Below are 21,176 nucleotides of genomic sequence, written 5' to 3' on the forward strand. Positions count from 1 at the left end.
GTTTTAAGTTCCTCGGCATACACATCACAGACAAACTGAATTGGTCCACTCACACAGACAGCATCGTGAAGAAGGCGCAGCAGCGCCTCTTCAACCTCAAGGGGCTGAAGAAATTCGGCTTATCACCAAAAGCACTCACAAACTTCTACAGATGCACAATCGAGAGCATCCTGGCGGGCTGTATCACCGCCGGGTACGGCAACTGCTCCGCCCACAACCGTAAGGCTCTCCAGAGGGTAGTGAGGTCTGCACAACGCATCACCGGGGGCAAACTACCTGCCCTCCAGGACACCTACACCACCCGATGTTACAGGAAGGCCATAAAGATCATCAAGGACAACAACCACCCGAGCCACTGCCTGTTCACCCCGCTATCATCCAGAAGGCGAGGTCAGTACAGGTGCATCAAAGCTGGGACCGAGAGACTGAAAAACAGCTTCTATCTCAAGGCCATCAGACTGTTAAACAGCAACCACTAACATTGAGTGGCTGCAGCCAACACACTGACACTGACTCAACTCCAGCCACTTTAATAATGGGAATTGATGGGAAATGATGCAAAATATATCAAATATATAAATATATCACTAGCCACTTTAAACAATGCTACCTAATATGTTTACATACCCTACATTATTCATCTCATATGTATACATATATACTGTACTCTATATCATCTACTGCATCCTTATGAAATACATGTATCACTAGCCACTTTAACTATGCCACTTTGTTTACATACTCATCTCATATGTGTATACTGTACTCGATACCATCTACTGTATCTTGCCTATGCTGCTCTGTACCATCACTCATTCATATATCTTTATGTACATATTCTTTATCCCCTTACACTTGTGTATAAGACAGTAGTTTTGGAATTGTTAGTTAGATTACTTGTTGGTTATTACTGCATTGTCGGAACTAGAAGCACAAGCATTTCGCTACACTCGCATTAACATCTGCTAACCATGTGTATGTGACAAATAAAATTTGATTTGATTTATATAAATATCTACAAAGAGGTATGCATGAAAAAAGAACACATCTTTAAACAATGGTGTTTTAATAAAAAAATAAATATCCAATGTAAGCAAAATTACAGTAAACGGCTTATATTTAAAAAAAAATGTAAAAAAATTATGCAACGTTTTGCAGACCACCAATGGTTTTTATGTGTCTGCAAACTGTATCATCAAATAACTGCTCCTGTGCTCACACTTTAGTAAATGGTTTCAGGTGTTTGGACCTGTACCATTGTTCATTAAGGTGATAAAAGTAAATGACAAGGTTAAGGAAACATCAGTAGGGGTCACAGACATGTTTCAACTACACAGCTACACACACACACACGGAAACGTCCTAGAATTCTAGTCAAAGGACAAACAACGTCTTATCCTAAATGACAAAAATCGCTGTCTTGACAAGCGCTTGATCCAGGAGCCAACAAGAGTGGTATGAAAATAGCTGAAAATATACACACGTGAGGAGTAAACCCATACAAACATTACAGTCTGAGAATGTTGGATAACAGAGGAGGACACTTGTAAAAACAAATGGTGGGTGGGGGTTGGTTTCCATGTGCGACGCTTCACCTTACAGTGCGGTTTCCCTGGACTCAACCACTTGGGGCTGGAAAGACAAGATCTCTGTGAACGTGTGACCTGTGAACAAACAAATGGAGGAAGAGAGAAGACATAAATAACAGTGTTTACATATAGAAGGATTTTCAGAATGAAATCCTGCAAATGTGCATATTGCAGTAGCTCACTGTAAAATCCATCAGCAACACAAACATTCTAAAAAACAAGTCACTATTCCAGGGAGGCCTGCACAGTGTGACGACTTTCACACCAAACAAGACCACTGGATATCCCTTAAAAATGCCTTCAATAACGGTTTCATGTAATAATGTTAACCAATGAAAACAAACTGGTCCCTATTGACACGTCTTCCCCTCTGTCCTGGGTTGTATTCATTACGCCACACAGTAGCAAACGTTTTGCAAATGGTAAACAAAAACAATCGTTGCTATTGGACAAGTTCAGGTAATCTCTCCCCGTTCAGTCTGTTTTCTTCTGTTTGGTGCCTAATGAATACACCCCTCCCCTCCTCCTTACGTTTCCACTGTTCCAGGGACAAGTCAGAGTTGTCTACCGAGTGGTCGTAAGGCTGGGCCTCAGTCTCCTCCTCTGGCTCTCTAAACTCTGAGAAGTATGGCAGGGCGAGGGCCTCTGCCGCCATCACCCTACTCTCTGGGTCGAGCAGCAGCATGCACTCTATAACTGTCACCGCTGGAGATGAAACGAAGGGAGATATTGAATAAAATCAAGCAAAATGTCATTTTAAAGTACATCACAGTCTCAATACACTTAGAGGGAATGCATACATCTAAACAGAACAGAGGGAATGCCTACATCTAAACAGAACAGAGGGAATGCCTACATCTAAACAGAACAGAGGGAATGCCTACATCTAAACAGAACAGAGGGAATGCATACATCTAAACAGAACAGAGGGAATGCCTACATCTAAACAGAACAGAGGGAATGCCTACATCTAAACAGAAGAGAGGGAATGCCTACATCTAAACAGAACAGAGGGAATGCCTACATCTAAACAGAACAGAGGGAATGCATACATCTAAACAGAACAGAGGGAATACATACATCTAAACAGAACAGAGGGAATGCCTACATCTAAACAGAACAGAGGGAATGCCTACATCTAAACAGAACGGAGGGAATGCATACATCTAAACAGAACAGAGGGAATACATACATCTAAACAGAACAGAGGGAATGCCTACATCTAAACAAAACAGAGGGAATGCCTACATCTAAACAGAACAGAGGGAATGCCTACATCTAAACAGAACAGAGGGAATGCCTACATCTAAACAGAACAGAGGGAATACATACATCTAAACAGAACAGAGGGAATGCATACATCTAAACAGAACAGAGGGAATACATACATCTAAACAGAACAGAGGGAATACATACAGTGGGGCAAAAAAGTATTTAGTCAGCCACCAATTGTGCAAGTTCTCCCACTTAAAAAGATGAGGCCTGTAATTTTCATCATAGGTACACTTCAACTATGACATACAAAATGAGAAGAAAAAAAGATGTACAGTGTACATCTAAACAGAGAGATAAAGACAGAGATAAAGACAGCACACAGTAGTCATGCCAATGGGATTCTGCAGATTCACTATACGCGATGGTGATAGTTTTACCCTGTGGGTTGACTTTGGAAAAGAGTTCCTGAAGGTTTTTCTTTTGCACTTTGGGAAGGCTTTTGACATAGTTCTTTGCCTGAGAAATAGAATGTCAACATATTTAAATTTAGGCCAATGTGTATGTCGGCATATAGTATGTGTTTGGCCTGTAAGTACAGTATGTGTATGACTCACATCCTGAGACTGCAGTTTGGTGATGAAGTCCTGAGTGGGCGTCCCAGTGATTTTCATGATCTCAGTCAGCTGATCCAGGTCTGTGCTCTACAGGTCAAGGTCAAACTACATAGTGAACACATAATATCTACAGTAAAGGTGAAACAGAACCACCTGGGGTATTATCTAGTTATAGTCAGGTAAACTGAAAAGTACAAATGGAAACAGTCATGATTCCACAATAAACAGCATTAACCACAGTAATAGAATTGTATAAGTGTATTGTGCAACAGTGGATGGGAAGGCTCAGGGGCAGGTCAGATCACGTCAAATCAGGATACGGTCATTGCCTTTGAACAGTGGTTTTCCCGACAGCATCTCTGCCATGATGCAGCCCACTGACCAGATGTCCACTAAGAGGAGAAGAAAAGGAGAGAATACTGTTAACTGATTGCATTAGATTAGTTTATTAGTCACATGAACAGGGTCGCAGATGTAATTGCAGGATACAGTGAAATTCTTAAACTCTTGAGCTCCAACAGTGCAGGTCAAAAAGAGAAGTGAATGAAAAAAATATATATTTACAACAATAAATATACATCGGGGGAGGGGCAGAGTAAATGTTCATTTTTTTGGGGGGGGGGGGGGGGTAATGCTCTCAATGGTGACACTGTAGAGCACGGAAGGCCATCGGGGACAGGACACATTTCTTCAGCCTCCAGGGGGTGAAGAGTCGATGTGGTGCCTTCTGCACCAAGGTGTCTGTGTGGTTTGACCGATTCAAACTGCTGAGGAACTTGCCGTTTTTGACCGTCTCCACGGCGGCCCAGTTGATGAGGATGGGGACGTGCCAAACGTGCTTCCTCCTGAAGTCCACAATCAGCTCCTTTGTTTTGATGACATTGAGGGAGAGGTTGTTTACCTGGCACCACGCTGCCGTCTCGTTGTTGTTGGTAATCAGGCTTACTACTGTCGTGCCGCCACCAAGTTGGAACTGTGTGAGGCCATGCAGCCGCGGGTATTAGGGAGTACAGGAGGGGACTGAGGACGCATTCGTGTTGAGGATTAGTGCGGAGGAGGTAATGTTGCTTACCTTTACCACCTGAAGACGGCCCGTCAGGCAGTCCAGGAACCAATTGCATAGAGAGGAGTTCAGTCCCGGTGCCATAATCTTTGTGGTGAGCTTAGTGCACTATGGCCAAGCTGCAGACAAACAGCATCCTGACATATGCATTCCTTTTGTCCAGATGGATGAAGGCAGTGTAATGGCGATTGCGTCGTCCGTAGGTCATATCGGTACTGTTTAACCATACAATTGTCCCTGGTCACCTTGCTGTGTTTGTAAGCAGCATCTCTCTCCTTAAGTTTCCTGACAAAGCAGTCATGAATATACAGTTTTTGATAGAAAGGACCTCAATTAACATGACTGGTGTTCAGAGCTGATAAAACCATGATTGAGTGCATTTATCACCAGGAAAAAATACAGAACAGAGCACCACCTAATGGATATTCTACCATCATCCATAGGCTTCAATGTACACTACATACAGTATGCAATGCATTCAGTAGACACGGTCATCTACGTAGACCACTCAGATTACTTTACATCCTTGTAGAGGATCCAATCTAGAATCAATTGTATGTATCCCAGTATTAGCCTTAACCATCAGTGGCTTACAAACACAAATCCTGGACCAATTAAGATTAGTTTTGCGTAGTGTACTGACCAGTCTGGGTGTAGTGCATCCAGCTGAGGATGACCTCTGGGGCTCTGTACCAGCGAGTCACTACGTAGCCAGTCATCTCACTGTCAGCCTGCCGCGCCAATCCAAAGTCCAGGATCTGACAGACACAACATGCTTTTGTTATTACTGGACAACACATTTACATTTGAGTCATTCAGCAGACACGCTCTTCATTCAATTAAGGTAAAACAACCACATGCTATCTACAAAATCAGTCCTACTAATAATAAATTGGGACAGTTCATGACTACTAAATACTATGCAAGTTATAATAATTGCAAAACTGTCCTCAAACATCAAACCATGACAACAGAGTGAAATGTTGTCTGTTGGTCTGTGCAGAGGCCGTTAAGCCACAGACTGAGTTATTGACAGTGGAGCTGGACACAATGGTGGAATGTTTACTTAGGTTTTCAGAGCACTGTGTGTGTGACTGTGTACCTTGAGCTCACATTCCTGGTTAACAGCCAGATTCCCAGGTTTAAGGTCCTGCAGATACAAACATTAAGTGGGTCATTTTGCGGGGCCTCACACACGCACGCACACTTGCATTACACAGGTTCGTGCATACACACACGCGTGTGAAAATGGCGCCATAAGAAATGGCAGCAGTTTTACAGGCGCCCAACCAATTGTGCTATTATGTGTTTTTTTTGTGTTATTTGTAACTTATTTTGTACATAATGTTTCTGCAACTGTATCTTAGGGCAAAAAAGAGCTTGAGGATATCAGGACAGAGATCACTCACTGCGGATTAGACTAAATATGTTTTCTTCAACAAGCAGGAAGCACAGGACATTCTCCAAACACCCGACACGGCCAACATCCCCGTAATTTGCAAGACGAGTAGACGCAGGTTTAGAGGACACAGAGCGGGATGCCTCGTGAGGACCCGCAAGAGGCAAGTGGGAAAGCTGCCGTTACCGTCAATATTGCTTGCCAACGTGCAATCATTGGACAATGAATTAGACAAGGTAGGATCACGAATAACCTACCAACAGGACATCAAAAACTGTAATATCTTATGTTTCTTGGAATCGTGGCTCAATGATGACATGGATATTCAGCAGGAGGGATATACGCTGCACCGGCAAGATAGAACAGTACACTCTGGTATGACGAGGGGGTCTGTGCATATTTGTAAACAACAGCTGGTGCACAAAATCTATGGAAGTCTCTAGATTTTGCTCGCCTGAAGTAGAGTAAATTGTGATCAATTTTAGGCCACTACTTGTCTAGAGAGTTTTCAGCAATACTTTCGTGGATGTTTATTTACCGCCACAGACAGATGCTGTATAAGGAAATAAGCAAACATGAAACCACTCAAACAGAGACAGCGCTCCTAGTGGCCGGAGACTTTAATGCAGGGAAACTTAAATCAGTTCTACCAAATGCTCTCCCTCGCCCTCCATTAGGTAAATCCATCCACAACTCTATCCTCCTGATTCTTGCTTATAAGCAAAAATTAAAGCAGGAAGCACCAGTGACTCGGTCTATAAAAAAGTGGTCAGATGAAGCAGATGCTAAACTACAGGACTGTTTTGCTGGCACAGACTGGAACATGTTCCGGATTCTTCCGATGGCATTGACATCATCAGTCAGTGGCTTTATCAATAAGTGCATCGAGGACGTTGTCCCCACAGTGACTGTACGTACATAACCCAACTAGAAGCCATGGATTACAGGCAACATTCGCACTGAGCTAAAGGGTAGAGCTGCCGCTTTAAAGATGCGGGACTCTAACCCGGAAGCTTACAAGAAATCCTTCTATACCCTTTGACAAACCATCAAACAGGCAAAGCGTCAATACAGGGCTAAGATTGAATCATACTACACCGGCTCCGAAGTTCATCTTATGTGGCAGGGCTTAAAACTATTACTGACTACAAAGGGAAGCACAGCCGCGGGCTGCCTCGTGTCACGAGCTAAATCACTTCTATGCTTCGAGGCAAGTAACACTGAGGCATGCATGAGAGCATCAGATGTTCCGGACAACTGTGTGATCACACTCTCTGTAGCCGACGTGAGTAAGACCTTTAAAAAAGTCAACATACACAAGGCTGCGGGGCCAAACGGATTACCAGGACGTGTGCTGACCAACTGGCAGGTGTCTTCACTATCATTTTCAACATATCCCTGATTGAGTCTGTAATACCAACATGTTTCAAGTAGACCACCATAGTCCCTGTGCCCAAGAACACAAAAGCAACCTGCCTAAATGACTACAGACTCGTAGCACTTGCATCTGTAGCCATGAAGGGCTTTGAAAGGCTGGTAATGGCTCAACAACATTACCCCAGAAACCAGACCCACCCTAATTTGCATACCACCCAAAAAGATCCACTGATGATGCAATCTCTATTGCACTCCACACTGCCCTTTCCCACCTGGACAAAAGGAACACTTATGTGAGAATGCTGTTCATTGACTACAGCTCAGCGTTCAACACCATACTACCCTCAAAGCTCATCACTAAGCTAAGGATCCGGGGACTAAACACCTCCCTCTGCAACTGAATCCTGGACTTCCTGACGGGCCGCCCCCAGGTGGTGAGGCTAGGTAGCAACATCTGCCACGCTGATCCTCAACACTGGATCAGTCCCCTACTGTACTCCCTGTTCACCCACAACTGCATGGCCAGACATGACTACAACACCATCATTAAATTTGCAGGTGACAACAGTGGTCGGCCTGATCACCGACAATGACGAGACAGCCTATTTGGAGGAGGTCAGAGACCTGGCCGGGTGGTGCCAGAATAACAACCTATCCCACAACATAACCAAGACTAAGGAGTTGATTGTGGACTACAGGAAAAGGAGGACCGAGCACGCCCCCATTCTCATTGACGGAGCTACAGTGGAGCAGGTTGAGAGCTTCATGTTCCTTGGTTCCACATCACCAACAAATTAGAATGGTCCAAACACACCAAGACGGTCGTGAAGAGGGCACGACTAAGCCTATTCCCCTTCAGGAAACTAAAAAGATTTGGCATGGGTCCTGAGATCCTCAAAAGATTCTACAGCTGCAACATCGAGAGCATCCTGCCTGGTTGCATCACTGCCTGGTACAGCAATTGCTCAGCCTCCGACCGCAAGGCACAACACAGAGGGTAGTGCGTACAGCACAGTACATCACTGGGGCTAAGCTGCCTGCCATCCAGGACCTATACACCAGGCAGTGTCAGAGGAAGGCCCTAAAAATTGTCAAAGACCCCTGCAACCCCAGTCATAGACTGTTCTCTCTACTACCGCATGGCAAGCGGTACCGGAGTACCAAGTCAAGGAGAAAGAGGCTTCTCAACAGTTTTTACCTCCAAGACATAAGACTCCTGAACAGGTAATCAAATGGCTACCCAGACTATTTGCTTTGTGTGCCCCCCCCCCTGCCCAACCCCTCTTTTACACGGCTGCTACTCTCTGTTCATCATATATGCATAGTCACTTTAACCATATCTACATGTACATACTACCTCAAATCAGCCTGACTAACCGGTGTCTGTATGTAGCCTCGCTACTGTATGTAGCCTCGCTACTGTATGTAGCCTCGCTACTGTTATTTTTCACTGTTGTTTTTATTTTTTACTTACCTATTTTTGGCACTATTGGTTAGAGCCTGTAAGTAAGCATTTCACTGTAAGGTCTACACCTGTTGTATTCAGCACACGTGACAAATACACTTTGATTTGATACACACAGGAAAAAGGAGATTCACTCACCCTATGAATGATGCCAGCAGAATGGATATACTGTAATAAAAGACGACAACAATCTCCATCAATAACATACAGCAGTAGGGTCAAATCAAGTTGTATTTATGTTCTGCATGTGTAGAAATATATATCTATGAGATCGTTTGTAGCTATGTGAGACACACCTTGAGTCCCTTCAGCATCTGATACACCAGGAACTGTACTTTGTCCTCCGAGAGATTCTGTAACTTCATCAACTTCCCCAGATCTGTTCCCATGAAGGGCATCACCAGATAGCTGAGAGACAGCGAGGGAGGGAGGGACAGATTCCGAGAGACTGAAATGTCTATTATCTTCACAATAACCAACCAACATGAAGAGGAAAGATGGAACAAAGACTTGGCTAAAAATCCAATGGGTGGAATGTGGATATTGTGTCTCCTGTTTTAGTTTACTTGAGGTTTGTGAGCTATTGTGCCCAAATATGAAAACACAAGTGTACTCACAAGTCATGGAATCTGTCCAAGGAGAGGTCTGCAGTGAATACATAGACAAGGCCAATAACCTGGTCCCAGGGAGAGAACAGAAACAACCCATGAGGTATTTAATAAGGGTTGTATTTGATATATTATAGGCTACATTTACATGTAAGTCACTAAACAGATGTTCTTAAACCTAATTGCTCCTGTAAGTCGCTCTGGATAATTGCCTTGCTCAAGGGCACATTGACAGATTTTTCACCTAGCCTGCTCAGGGATTCTAACCAGCGACCTTTCGGTAACTGGCTCAACGGGAAGAGATTGATATTAATATACAGTTATGTTCTTTTTTAAATATTTATAATTTTGCTGTTCTATGGGTGAGTAAGTTTAAAAAATATTATTATTATTAAAACACCAGCTGTCCTACTTGATTGCAATTACTTAGTGTCACTCAGGGTGGGAAACACCTTGAGGACAACAAACCTCAAGGACTAAAGTAATGCATTGAAACAGGATAAGAGTTGATTTTGGACTATAGGCTTGCAGGTCTTACATTTTCATGTTTCATGTGTTTGAGCAGCCTCAGCTCCCGATAGGCCCTCTTAGCAAAGAGCTCAGACTGGAAGGGCCTGTGGAGCTTCTTAATGGCCACCTTGGTCCCTGTCCTGAAGTCCACCGCAGAGCTGGAGACAGACATGGAGATGAGGTTGAGGTGTTGGAGGGAGAGAGAAAGAAGTACAAAGGTCCTCAAAAAGTGATTTAAAACCTTAATTTAAGCTTTGAGTCCTATACAATTGCAGAATTAGGTTAATTCCATTTTTAAACATCCCTTCCCACCGCCTGTACACCATTTCCCAGCCAAACATAGAAAGCGATGCTTCTTTGTAGTACAACTCACAACAAATACAAATGAACCACATTGGAAGTCTGAGTAGATCTTTTGTTACATTTTGGCATTCAGCCAGTCGACAACTCTGGACAACTCTCTACAACCCACACAAGTGGCTCAGGTAGTGCAGCTCATCCAGGATGGCACATCAATGTGAGCTGTGGCAAGAAGGTTTGCTGTGTCTGTCGGCGTAGTGTCCTGAGCATGGAGGCGCTACCAGCAGACAGGCCAGTACATCAGGAGACACGGAGGAGGCCGTAGGAGGGCAACAACCCAGCAGCAGGACCGCTACCTCCGCCTTTGTGCAAGGAGGAGCACTGTCAGAGCCCTGCAAAATGACCTCCAGATGTGCATGTGTCTGCTCAAACGGTCAGAAACAGACTCCATGAGGGTGGTATGAGGGCCCAATGTCCACAGGTGGGGGTTGTGCTTACAGCCCAACACCATGCAGGACGTTTGGCATTTGCCAGACAACACCAAGATTGTCAAATTCGCCACTGGCGCCCTCTGCTCTTCACAGATGAAAGCAGGTTCACACTGAGCATGTGACAGACGTGACAGAGTCTGGAGACGCCGTGGAGAACGTTCTGCTGCCTGCAACATCCTCCAGCATGACCGGTTTGGCGGTGGGTCAGTCATGGTGTGGGGTGGCATTTCTTTGGGGGACCCCACAGCCCTCCAAGTGCTCGCCAGGAGTAGCCTGACTGCCATTAGGTACCGAGATGAGATCCTCAGACCCCTTGTGAGACCATATGCTGGTGCGGTTGGCCCTGGGTTCCTCCTAATGCAAGACAATGCTAGACCTCATGTAGCTGGAGTGTGTCAGCAGTTCCTGCAAGAGGAAGGAATTGATGCTATGGACTGGCCCGCCCGTTCCCAGACCTGAATCTAATTGAGCACATCTGGGACATCATGTCTCGCTGCATCCACCAATGCCACGTTGCACCACAGACTGTCCAGGAGTTGGCAGATGCTTTAGTCCAGGTCTGGGAGGAGATCCCTCAGGAGACCATCTGCCACCTCATCAGGAGCATGCCCAGGCGTTGTAGGGAGGTCATACAGGCACGTGGAGGCCACACACATTACTGAGCCTCATTTTGACTTGTTTTAAGGACATTACATCAAAGTTGGATCAGCCTGTAGTGTGGTTTTCCACTTTAGTTTTGAGTGTGACTCCAAATCCAGACCTCCATGGGTTGATAAATTTGATTTCCATTGATAATTTGTGTGATTTTGTTGTCAGCACATTCAACTATGTAAAGAAAATAGTATTTAATAAGAATATTTTATTCATTCAGATCTAGGATGTGTTATTTTAGTGTTCCCTTTATTCTTTTGAGCAGTGTATAATATATTTAAAACAATGAATGTTGCAAAACCTATTGGAACCATTTCCCTGTTTGACCACTAGTTTTTATATGCATTATGACTCATACTGTTGTACTCAATGTAAGGACCTATGCTGCCAGTCACAAAAAGGTAATGTGACTACAGTGCAATGCGTATATTATTTAAAGATCTGTTTCTGAGCGTTTAACTTTTTAGTGATGTAGGAATAATACACACTTAGTTTAATTTGTGAGTTTCATACATATTGCCATTCTATTCTAGGCTGTAGTTTAGCCTACATTATTAGAATGAGTATCCTATTCAAGATGGGCACTTCCAAAGACCTGTGAGATGAGAACGCAAATAGGCTGTGAAATGTCAAAATGGGTTGAGGTGATACAGAGAAATCTGCCCTCAAATAAGGAAGTGCCCCTCGCTTTGGCGTGAAACTCAATAGGTGCCGTTTTCTCTCGAACTGAGAACAAACAAAAACCTAGTTACATGCGAAATTTAACCACACCGCTTTAGGTCTATAACATTTAGAATAGCCTAAACTATGTCAAAGTGCACCAAGACATACATAACGTTAGTTGTTACATCTCTTTCGACCCCAGTTGCCACGACACTTACCAGACTGTACCGTAAGCCCCCGTCCCCACCTGTTTCAGCTCCCGGTACTGCTCCGGTACCTCCCAGGTGGTTTTGTTCACGTCCTGGCGACAGTAGCCAGGTCTGGTCCGGCTCGACATCTTATGTGACCACTTTTTAACAAATTCACTGTGTGTCCCAAGAGGTGATTTCCCAGTTTCGTTTACACACCCATTGTCCTACCTATGCGTTCTTGAAATTCTCGTAACGCGCAACGAGGCGCCGCCTGCAGGGGTCAACCAGAACACAGCCACTCCCGCGTCTTATGAAGCGTGGTGTGACAACACATCCACTGCTGTGTGCACAATATAACTGCTGATTAATGTTGTATGCGTTCTGTTTGGACAAATAAACGGTGACAAGTTTGTCATTTTCACGTCTGCGGAGTAGAAGAAAGCACCCTATTATTAGATAACTATATAACCTGGAAGATCAGAATATCACTTGTATACAAGTCAAACCCAGGACAGAATACAAGTATGACTGTGTGTAAGTTAAATCTTTACAGGCCTGTTTGATGTTGCTGCTCCTTTATATGTCTTTCTGCATTGGCCATGTTGAGGTGTAGCCTACAGTGTAGTGTAAATAGGGCTTGCTGGGACATGTGCATTGAGGAGTCCACAAGGGTACAGACATTCCTCCCACAGCGCCAAGGTTGGTTGGAGAAACTCAAAAAGTTGTGTGTAGGCCTGAGGAACAGACATAATATACACAATACCAGGATACACTGCACAAACATGTTTGGGAGAAAGAAACAGCATATCTTGAAATAGTTAAATAAAATAGCTTTGTCTTTTTTTCTGAACATTTCTGCAAAGAAACAAAGAAAATATATTTTATGCTAGGTGTGGCAGGCTCTAGTATTTACTGTTTAACATGAGCAACATCAATACTTCACATGCATAATTAATCTACATGTAGAAAAGTCAAAATAAAGAAAAACTCTTGAATGAGGTGTTCTAAAACTTTTTACCGGTAGTGTATATATGTCATAGCAGCCACAATACTGACCACTTAGTGCTTCATTGCACAAATAGAACACCACAACATTGTTGTTGGTCATGATAACATTCTATGTATTGCCTACATTTTCCAGGAAGCTTCAAAACTGATAGTCAACCAAGAAAACCATGGGAAATATACATATATTTTATGATTTAATATGCAAATGAGAATGAGTAGGTGTTCTAAAACTTTTGACCGGTAGTGTAAAAGTTGCCAATTATGTTATACTTGTGCGCTAAGTCATTTGCAGCTCAATCAGTCACATACACATATGTGAACCATTCAGTACGATTCAGAGTATATGTAAATCTTCATCTACAATCAATCCTTTTCACACGCATACAGACACATGATATTTGATATATTGAGGTGATACTCCTAGTCTCTCAGACTCAGACGGGTCACTGTGGGACTGGACGTCTGGGCCGTCATTCATAACCAGACAGTCAATAGGCTACGCAGATCTACAGAGCGGGATTTGTATCTGTATTAAGAGTATAGATCTACTAAAGACGTGATATTTCCATAAATGTAATTATCACTTGGATCAAAGGTGTTTCTGGGGTTGTACTCTGAAATTTCCCAAAACTCTTAACACATCCTCTCCTCTACAGACTGACTGATTGACATTGTAGCATCTTAACTCATAAATGTACTTTCCTTGACATTACCCACCCAAGTAAAGCGAGAGAGTGGAGAGGTAAAGGTAAACAGAGGTGAAGGAAATACTGAATGACTCGCTTCTAACTTTAGGTGGGTTCACTGTCAGGGAAGGGACTACGAAGATCAGGTAACACAAATTTCATTGGCCCAAACCGGGGGCTTGCTGTCATAGGGAACATGCATTCGGGATGATGCTGCTTCTGCCCCCTGCTGTGCCTCCTCCTCCTCCTCCTCCTCTCCACCCTCATTCCTCTGCCCCTCTGCCCCCCTCAGGCCCAGCCAGCTCGGCTGCTCCAGACCCAGCTGGGTAGAGAAAGGCTTTTCCAGAACCTTCAACACCCGCTGGACCTATGACACAGAGAGATGGGAGAAAGATCAAACCATGGGAGGGAAATCCAGAGAAGCAAGTAAAGGCAGAGACAGCATGTTTTTTCCTTCCTTTGGATAATCCTACTGTTCTAGTGACATCATTGCTTGATCGGAGACTGACCTCACTGAAGTCTCCGTTCTCGGCTGCCTCTATTGCATTCTGGGCAATGTAGTTCCTGAGGACGTATCGTGGGTTGGTGCCATCCATCACCTTCACTCTCTCCTCCTGCAGTGCCTGGACATCACTCTGGCCCTCGACCTCCCTAGCCAGACGCTCCCTGCACCAATCACAACACACAATTAGAATCATTAGGGCACACCTGACTAAAACGCTTTGCAACGGAGAACAAAAACAAGTATGCAGTTCGTCCCTCCCTATGTTAGTTTTCTTCCGTTTGGTGCCTAATGAAACCCCCCCACTGTTCAGAGAGGATGGGCTGGCATGGTCAAATAACTAAGACTAACACCACCTTTACTGCAAACATTTGACCAACCTGCTTTTTTCTAAGCTTTTATTCCATTCCCTTCTCATCCTCTCCATCTCCCAATGCTACATTTCTAAAGCAATATATCTGATGGTAGAGTTACCTTCATATAGTGTCAAACACTGAGTTGGAGAAAAAGACAAGTTAAATTCAGGGCCTGTATTCACTGCGTGGAATAGGAGTGCTGATCTAGGATCAGTTTTGCCTTTTGGATCATAATGATTAAGACAGGAAGACCCGGGGCTGTATCCACAAAGCTTCTCAGAGTAGAGAATTAGTTGTAACTATTGAGAAAATATGTTTTACCCCTAATCTTATGGGTAAAAATAAAAGCTATGCATGAAGCCTCTTTAGTCATAAGAGTCACCTAGTCGACAGATATTAAGGAGACCTCATGAGGCATCCTAACCTGTTAAGGAGTTACCAGCAGGTGTTTTGATAGAAAAAGGCAGCGAGTCAATGGTTCCTGCACCATAGACAGGCAATTGCTTCGGAGTTGTTAAAATAATGTTTTGATAATTCGATATGCTCAACCTATAAACAAGCTAGGCCTACATGCAACAGTATATTTTGAGAATGATTTGACTTGAGGCCTAATCCACATCATATGCCTAAATACTAGACTAATACATTATTTAAATCAACCTATATTAAGTTATTTAAAGTTACCCCTTTGGAGAGCAATATCACATTGTTAAAAATATATTCCTAAATGCCTATAACTTGAGCAATTGAAAGCATCAAGGCCCTATTTTAACTGATTGTGTTCGGTGAAAATTAAACCTTTCAAACATTTTCTGCAACATTATTGTCAAGTAACGTGATGCCTACTGTGCCAAAGCAATTTAAAGTTGAACGGGAGTGACAAGTGTGTTGATATAGCAGTAATACTATCGAAATTCCACTTTTAAAAACCATCATACTGTATGATTCAGTGCAATCACATCGGCAACAATTAAGAGTAGGCAAAGTGATCGTGTCAAGCAAAAATTATATCAAACATGGCAACATTTGATGTACAGTCACATTCACAGTGGTTGTCTGAAGCGTGCTATAGCGTTCACAGCTGGCATGCCTCATTGCGATTGTTACAAATGATTGGAAATAACCAATGTCAATGAGTGTCATCACTATCTTTCCTTTGCGGTACCTAAAACTGTTGTGATTACTAGCTGAGAAACTTTTGTGAGTTTATTTTTATTCCTGGCTCAGAGTTTGTCTGAGCAGTGTCTTAGCAAGATCCTAAAAACTACCCTGAGCTGGGAGTTTTTGTTGTCTTAAAATAGGTTAACAGGATTCCTAGGACTTTTTCTGAGATGCTTTAAAAATACAAGCACTTGCCTATATGAGGTGATCCAGGTGGCCCAGTCCTCCCTGTGCTTGGCCTTGACCTCCACCTCATCAGCCTCAAGCAGCTCCTTCAGCCTGCCCAGCTTCTCCAGCTGCATGGCCACCGTCCTCCGGTCTGATATCATCTGGAACAGGGACGGGTTGCTCTGGGCCAACTGCATCAGCATGGCCAACTCACTGAAGTGTGAAGGGAGAGTGGTGTTAATGCAAAATGTCAAAAATGTGATCGCAAAAAAAATAGCTACTAGAAGGGAGAGGCAGAGGAAGGTGAAAGAGATGGACTAGAATAGACAAACTTGGGTCAGAGGATCATGTCCATCTAATGAACTTTGTCCACTACTGTATTATTGACCAAATTCCAAAGCTCTACTACAGCTTCAATGACCCAAGACCAAGAAGCTTCCAACAAACCATTACCTGTGTTCTCATTGCTCATGTCAATATATTATCTCACCGTGGGTCCATGCTTGGCTTGTTGGCAGCCTTGAGCTCCTCCAGAGAGGCACACTGCTCCAGGAGGAGGTCTTTGGCCATTTTGATGACTCCTTCCCCATCTCCCTCAGTGGGGCAGGGGATCTGGCTCAGACAGCGGAATGTGTTGGTGAAGTCTGCTCCTAGTGTCCAGGAAGAGAAGGATCAGATATTAAATCAGTCATGCTTAGTCAGTGTCAGTGTCATAGCTGTCTTCTACTGGCAACATGTCTTCTGTGTGAATAATGTGACCGAGAATCACCTTTCTATGCATCAGTGCTGAGTGTTCTGCGGCACACCCCTCAGTTGTTTGTCCCTCCTCATTCCCCATAGCTTTCTTATGTACACTCATCAGCCAGTTTATTAGGTACACCACCCCGTTCATTAAAACGGATCGCTCCTACAGACAGTGAGTCATGTGGCCGTGGCTTGTTATATAAAACAGGCAGACAGACATTTGGTTACAGTTCGATTGAGCAAAACGAGTGACCTAAGTAACTTGAGCGTGGTACGATCGTCGGTGCCAAGCGCGCCAGACCCAGTATTTCAGAAATGGCCACCATCCTGGGCTTTTCACACACAAGTGTCGAGGGTTTAACGAGAATGGTGTTACAAACAAAATACTGTTCTGGAGGCAAAGGAGGGTCTGACCCTGTACTACACTGAACAAAAATAAAAACACAACATGTAACAATTTCTAAGATTTTACTGAGTTACTGTACATCAGTTAATTTAAATACATTCATTAGGCCCTCATCTGTGGATTTCACATGACTGGGAATAAAGATATTAATCTGTTGGGCACAGATACCTTAAAAAAAGTAGGGGTGTGGATCAGAAAACCAGTCAGTATCTGGTGTGATCACCATTAGCCTCATGCAGCATGACATCTCCTTCGCATAGAGTTGATCGTGGCCTGTGGAATATTGTTCCACTCCTCCTCAATGGCTGTTCGAAGTTGCTGGATATTGGCGGGAACCGGAACACGCTGCCGTACAAGTAGATCCAGAGCATCCCACACATGCTCAAAGGGTGACATGTCTGGTGAGTATCCAGGCCATGGAAGAACTGGGACATTTTCGGCTTCCAGGAATTGTGTACAGATATTTGTGACATGGGGACGTGCATTATCATGATGGCGGCGGATGAACGGCACAACAATGGTCCTCAGGATCTCGTCACGGTAATTATGTGCAGTCCAATTGCCATCGATAAAATGCAATTGTGTTCGTTGTCAGTAGCTTATGCCTGTCCATACCATAACCCCACCACCACGAGACACTGTTCACAAAATTGACACGACGCTGTCTGCCATCTGCCCAGTACAGTTGAAACCGAAATTAGTCCGCGAAGAGCACACTCCTCCAGCGTGCCAGTGGCCATCGAAGGTGAGCATTTTTCCTAGTGAGGACGACGAGCACGCAGATGAGCTTCCCTGAGATATTTCTGTATGAATTGTCAGAAACTTCTTTGGTTGTGCAAACCCACAGTTTCATCAGCTGTCCAGTGACTGGTCTCAGACGATTCCGCAGGTTAAGAAGCCGGATGTGGAGGTCCCGGTCTGGCATGGTTAAACGTGGTCTGCGATATGAAGCCGGTTGGACGTACTGACAAATTTTCTTAAACAACGTTGGAGGTGGCTTATGATAGAGAAATTAACATTAAAATTATCTGGCAACAGCTCTGGTGAACATTCCTGCAGTCAGCATGCCAATTGCATGCTCCCTCAAAACATGAGATATCTGTGGCATTGTGCTGTGTGACAAAACTGCACATTTTAGAGTGGAATTTTATTGTCCCCAGCACAAGGAGCACCCATGTAATGATCATACTGTTTAATCAGCTTCTACCTATGCCACACCTGTCAGGTGGATGGATTATCCTGACAAAGGAGAAATGCTCACCAACAGGGACATAAACAGATTTGTGCACAAAGTTGGAGAGAAATAAGCTTTTCGTGCATATGGAACACTTCTAGGGCCTTTTATTTCAGCTCAAGAAACAGGCGATGTATTTTTGTTCAGTGTAGATGGATGTACCTAATAAACTGTCCGGTGAGTATGTCTCTCTCTCCCCCCCTACCTGTGTTATGCATGGTCTGCAGCAGCTCAGTGATGAGCATCTCGTCCTCCGGTTCTTCCCTCCTCAGCAGGCCCAGCTTCTTCCTCATGTTACCCAGGTAGAAGGTGTTGTAGAGGGGCAGGTACTCGTCCAGAACAGCCTCTGCCCGGCCTGGGGGCAGCTCCGGGTCCAGGGCTTCGGCCAGGCGAGCCAGGTTCCAGCGGCAGATAGCCGGTTGGGCCTGATAGGAGTAGCGGCCTGAGTTGTCTGAGGCATTGCAGATGAAGTCAGGATCAAACCTGCAGACAAGATAGAGGGGGAATTAGGCAGTGTTAAGCCAGACCCTTGTTTGGATTCAGTAACAAGTACATTAAAAGTGAAGTTGAAGTTTGAAGATGGCCATAATCAAAATAAAATAAAGCAGGTCAGCCATCCATGCTAGTCAAGGCTACTGCTGTGGAAGAGATGGACTGCTGCTGAGTACTGTATGATGTACCTGTCCATGAAGCCATAGGGGCCATAGTCTATTGTGAGTCCCAGAATGCTCATGTTGTCTGTGTTGAGGACTCCATGGCAGAAACCCACACACTGCCACTGGGCCACCAGCCGAGCTGTACGTAACATCACCTACCAGTCAGGGAGAAACACATACACGCACCAGTGTCAGAACAGAAGGAAGAGGAGATTACTTGGGTCTAGTAGTTTAAACTTTAAATGTATGTACCTCTTGCTTAGGTGCTGGGTTAGGCAATACATATTTAGGGATTATATACTGTGGTGGTCAAATAATATTTTTCATTAGAAAATTCCTTAATAGCACAGTGTGTGCTAAGACAGTATCACACTCACTGTATTTCTTCAACGTCCTAGCGAGAGCAGATTAACAGGATAAGAGGATAGCAGTGTTCTTGGATCCATGACAAAAAGGTCAAGGATAGAGAGCGCTCAAATGTAGGCCTACAGTCTGCTTTGAGTCAAATTAGTTTTACTTTCACAAAGGACATAAAAGGATATCCTTCAAGTTCATAAAGCCTAAGAGCATTACTGTACCCTTTAACATAATGAATCATGGATGCTTCACTGAATCTAGTGGTGTTTATACTATACCTCTCTGAAAAATGCCACATTCCTCTCCACTCTGTCAGTGTGGTTCTGCTGGATCTCTGGGTAGAAGGTCTCTATGACATAATCCATCATCTGACCTCTGATCGCATCATGGCCGTAACTGGGGCCCTGGCGGCCTGTGTTCTCATCAGTCGCCTTGAAGATCTCAAAGGACCCAAATCTGCACGCACGCAAACACAATGATCAGAGTGACACGTTTTAGCATTGTTCCTTAAAGTCATTTGCCATAACTTTAAGACTGAGAACATGTGATAGGCTATGCACCTGATGAAGGTGGGTGCGATGCGGAGGACCACAGAGCACCTCTCTTTGCGGGGGTTCCCACTGTAATACACATCCCGTACCACCTTGCTGTCAGAGGTCACCAGCGACCCCGCCCTCGTGGTGGGCACGCCCAGAGCAAACACTGCTTCACTGCACAGAAACTCCCTGATGCTGGATCGCAGCACCTTACGCCCATCCGCTTGTCTGGGAATGGAAGAGAAAGTATGATAGAAATGTATTCAACAACATTAGCACATTTTCATGGGCTACAATGATAGTCAACTGTATTTAAACAGAGGAATTTGACTGAGGAAACAGATTCATTAGCTAAAGAATTTTTTGAACTGTCTAGTCATGCTTATGCAATACTGTCCAACCTAGAGTAGGGCGTCAGTCCAGCTCCTTTGACCTGAATCTCCCACCGGCCACTGGGGTTCTCTCGCAGCAGCTCGGAGCACTGGTCTGCTGGAGCTTTTAGTTCACCCAGATAGCAGGCCGCCCCGTCCCCCAACTGTCCGGCGAATGACCCGAACTGGTGACCGCAGTAGCAGTGCGCTGCAGGCTCGGACCCTGGCATTACTTTGGAGCCGCTCAGGTACTCTGGACCCAGTGGGTCGTTCAGAACCTCCATGGCGTTCAGCCCAAGCAAAGCTAAAGCATCATTCGAGACGGCCACAAATCTGGGCTTGAGCACTGGTTGTGGTTTTACTCGAGAGAAACAGGCTCCTGTCACCCTTCGCGGACCAGGTTCTTCTGATGTATCCAGTGGAAGTTTCTTGAGTGCGACATTGTCAAATTCGAGGCGCTCGAGCGGTGAACGACTGACCGCCAGACCCATGTCGTCCATAACAACAACGGAGAAGTATCTAACCACGACGACAATACCAGAGCGAAGAAAATTTGACCGTGCCAGACGAAGTTTTAAAGAAGTCATCCAACTAAAGCCGGTAGGTCTGTTTAAACTCAGCAGAGACCTCATTCACACCTCTAAGATACGACACTATCACAGGTCTGCACTACGGATGTTTGTCAGAACTGGTTTGCTACTCTATTATTGGTCCTTCCGGAAACAATACGAGACGGAACTAAGACTTGTGCATTGGCCATGGCAGCCTGATGGCAGCCAAGGAATCCTTAAATGTCTAAATGAATGAGATATGTTAGATAAAATGACAGATTAAGTACAAATAGAATTATTCTTT

General features: G+C 44.4%; 2 protein-coding genes across 2 annotated transcripts; both read right to left on the bottom strand.

Moving 5' to 3' along the window:
* Nucleotides 1–1,049: 1,049 nt before the first annotated feature.
* LOC135509177 (mitogen-activated protein kinase 12-like) lies at nucleotides 1,050–12,742 on the bottom strand. The gene is made up of 12 exons (XM_064929608.1): nucleotides 12,164–12,742; nucleotides 9,869–9,998; nucleotides 9,340–9,398; nucleotides 9,019–9,130; nucleotides 8,861–8,890; nucleotides 5,584–5,631; nucleotides 5,125–5,239; nucleotides 3,739–3,810; nucleotides 3,419–3,498; nucleotides 3,242–3,320; nucleotides 2,121–2,294; nucleotides 1,050–1,664 (listed from the first exon to the last, which is right to left on the bottom strand). Exons 1-12 carry the CDS (start codon nucleotides 12,280–12,282, stop codon nucleotides 1,597–1,599), a joined length of 1,086 nt encoding a protein of 361 aa, XP_064785680.1. The 5' UTR covers nucleotides 12,283–12,742; the 3' UTR covers nucleotides 1,050–1,596.
* Nucleotides 12,743–13,325: 583 nt separating this feature from the next.
* LOC135509175 (protein adenylyltransferase SelO-1, mitochondrial-like) lies at nucleotides 13,326–21,028 on the bottom strand. The gene is made up of 9 exons (XM_064929607.1): nucleotides 20,352–21,028; nucleotides 19,975–20,178; nucleotides 19,693–19,870; nucleotides 19,082–19,212; nucleotides 18,607–18,884; nucleotides 16,508–16,667; nucleotides 16,045–16,230; nucleotides 14,340–14,496; nucleotides 13,326–14,197 (listed from the first exon to the last, which is right to left on the bottom strand). The coding sequence occupies exons 1-9, from the start codon at nucleotides 20,951–20,953 to the stop codon at nucleotides 13,964–13,966; spliced, it is 2,130 nt and encodes a 709-aa protein (XP_064785679.1). The 5' UTR covers nucleotides 20,954–21,028; the 3' UTR covers nucleotides 13,326–13,963.
* Between the last annotated feature and the right edge of the window lie 148 nt (nucleotides 21,029–21,176).

The sequence above is a fragment of the Oncorhynchus masou genome, chromosome 22 (assembly GCF_036934945.1).
Source record: "Oncorhynchus masou masou isolate Uvic2021 chromosome 22, UVic_Omas_1.1, whole genome shotgun sequence".
Taxonomy (NCBI): domain Eukaryota; kingdom Metazoa; phylum Chordata; class Actinopteri; order Salmoniformes; family Salmonidae; genus Oncorhynchus; species Oncorhynchus masou.

What these genes read in the sequence shown, in the direction of transcription:
- LOC135509177 (XM_064929608.1), bottom strand. Translation starts at nt 12,282, where the DNA reads ATGTCGAGCCGGACCAGACCTGGCTACTGTCGCCAGGACGTGAACAAA. An exon ending in GATGCACTACACCCAGACTG is followed by an intron (nt 3,811 to 5,124) that starts GTCAGTACACTA and finishes TTCTCCTCTTAG; the next exon opens with TGGACATCTGGTCAGTGGGC. An exon ending in TTCCAAAGTCAACCCACAGG is followed by an intron (nt 2,295 to 3,241) that starts GTAAAACTATCA and finishes TTTCATCTCCAG; the next exon opens with CGGTGACAGTTATAGAGTGC.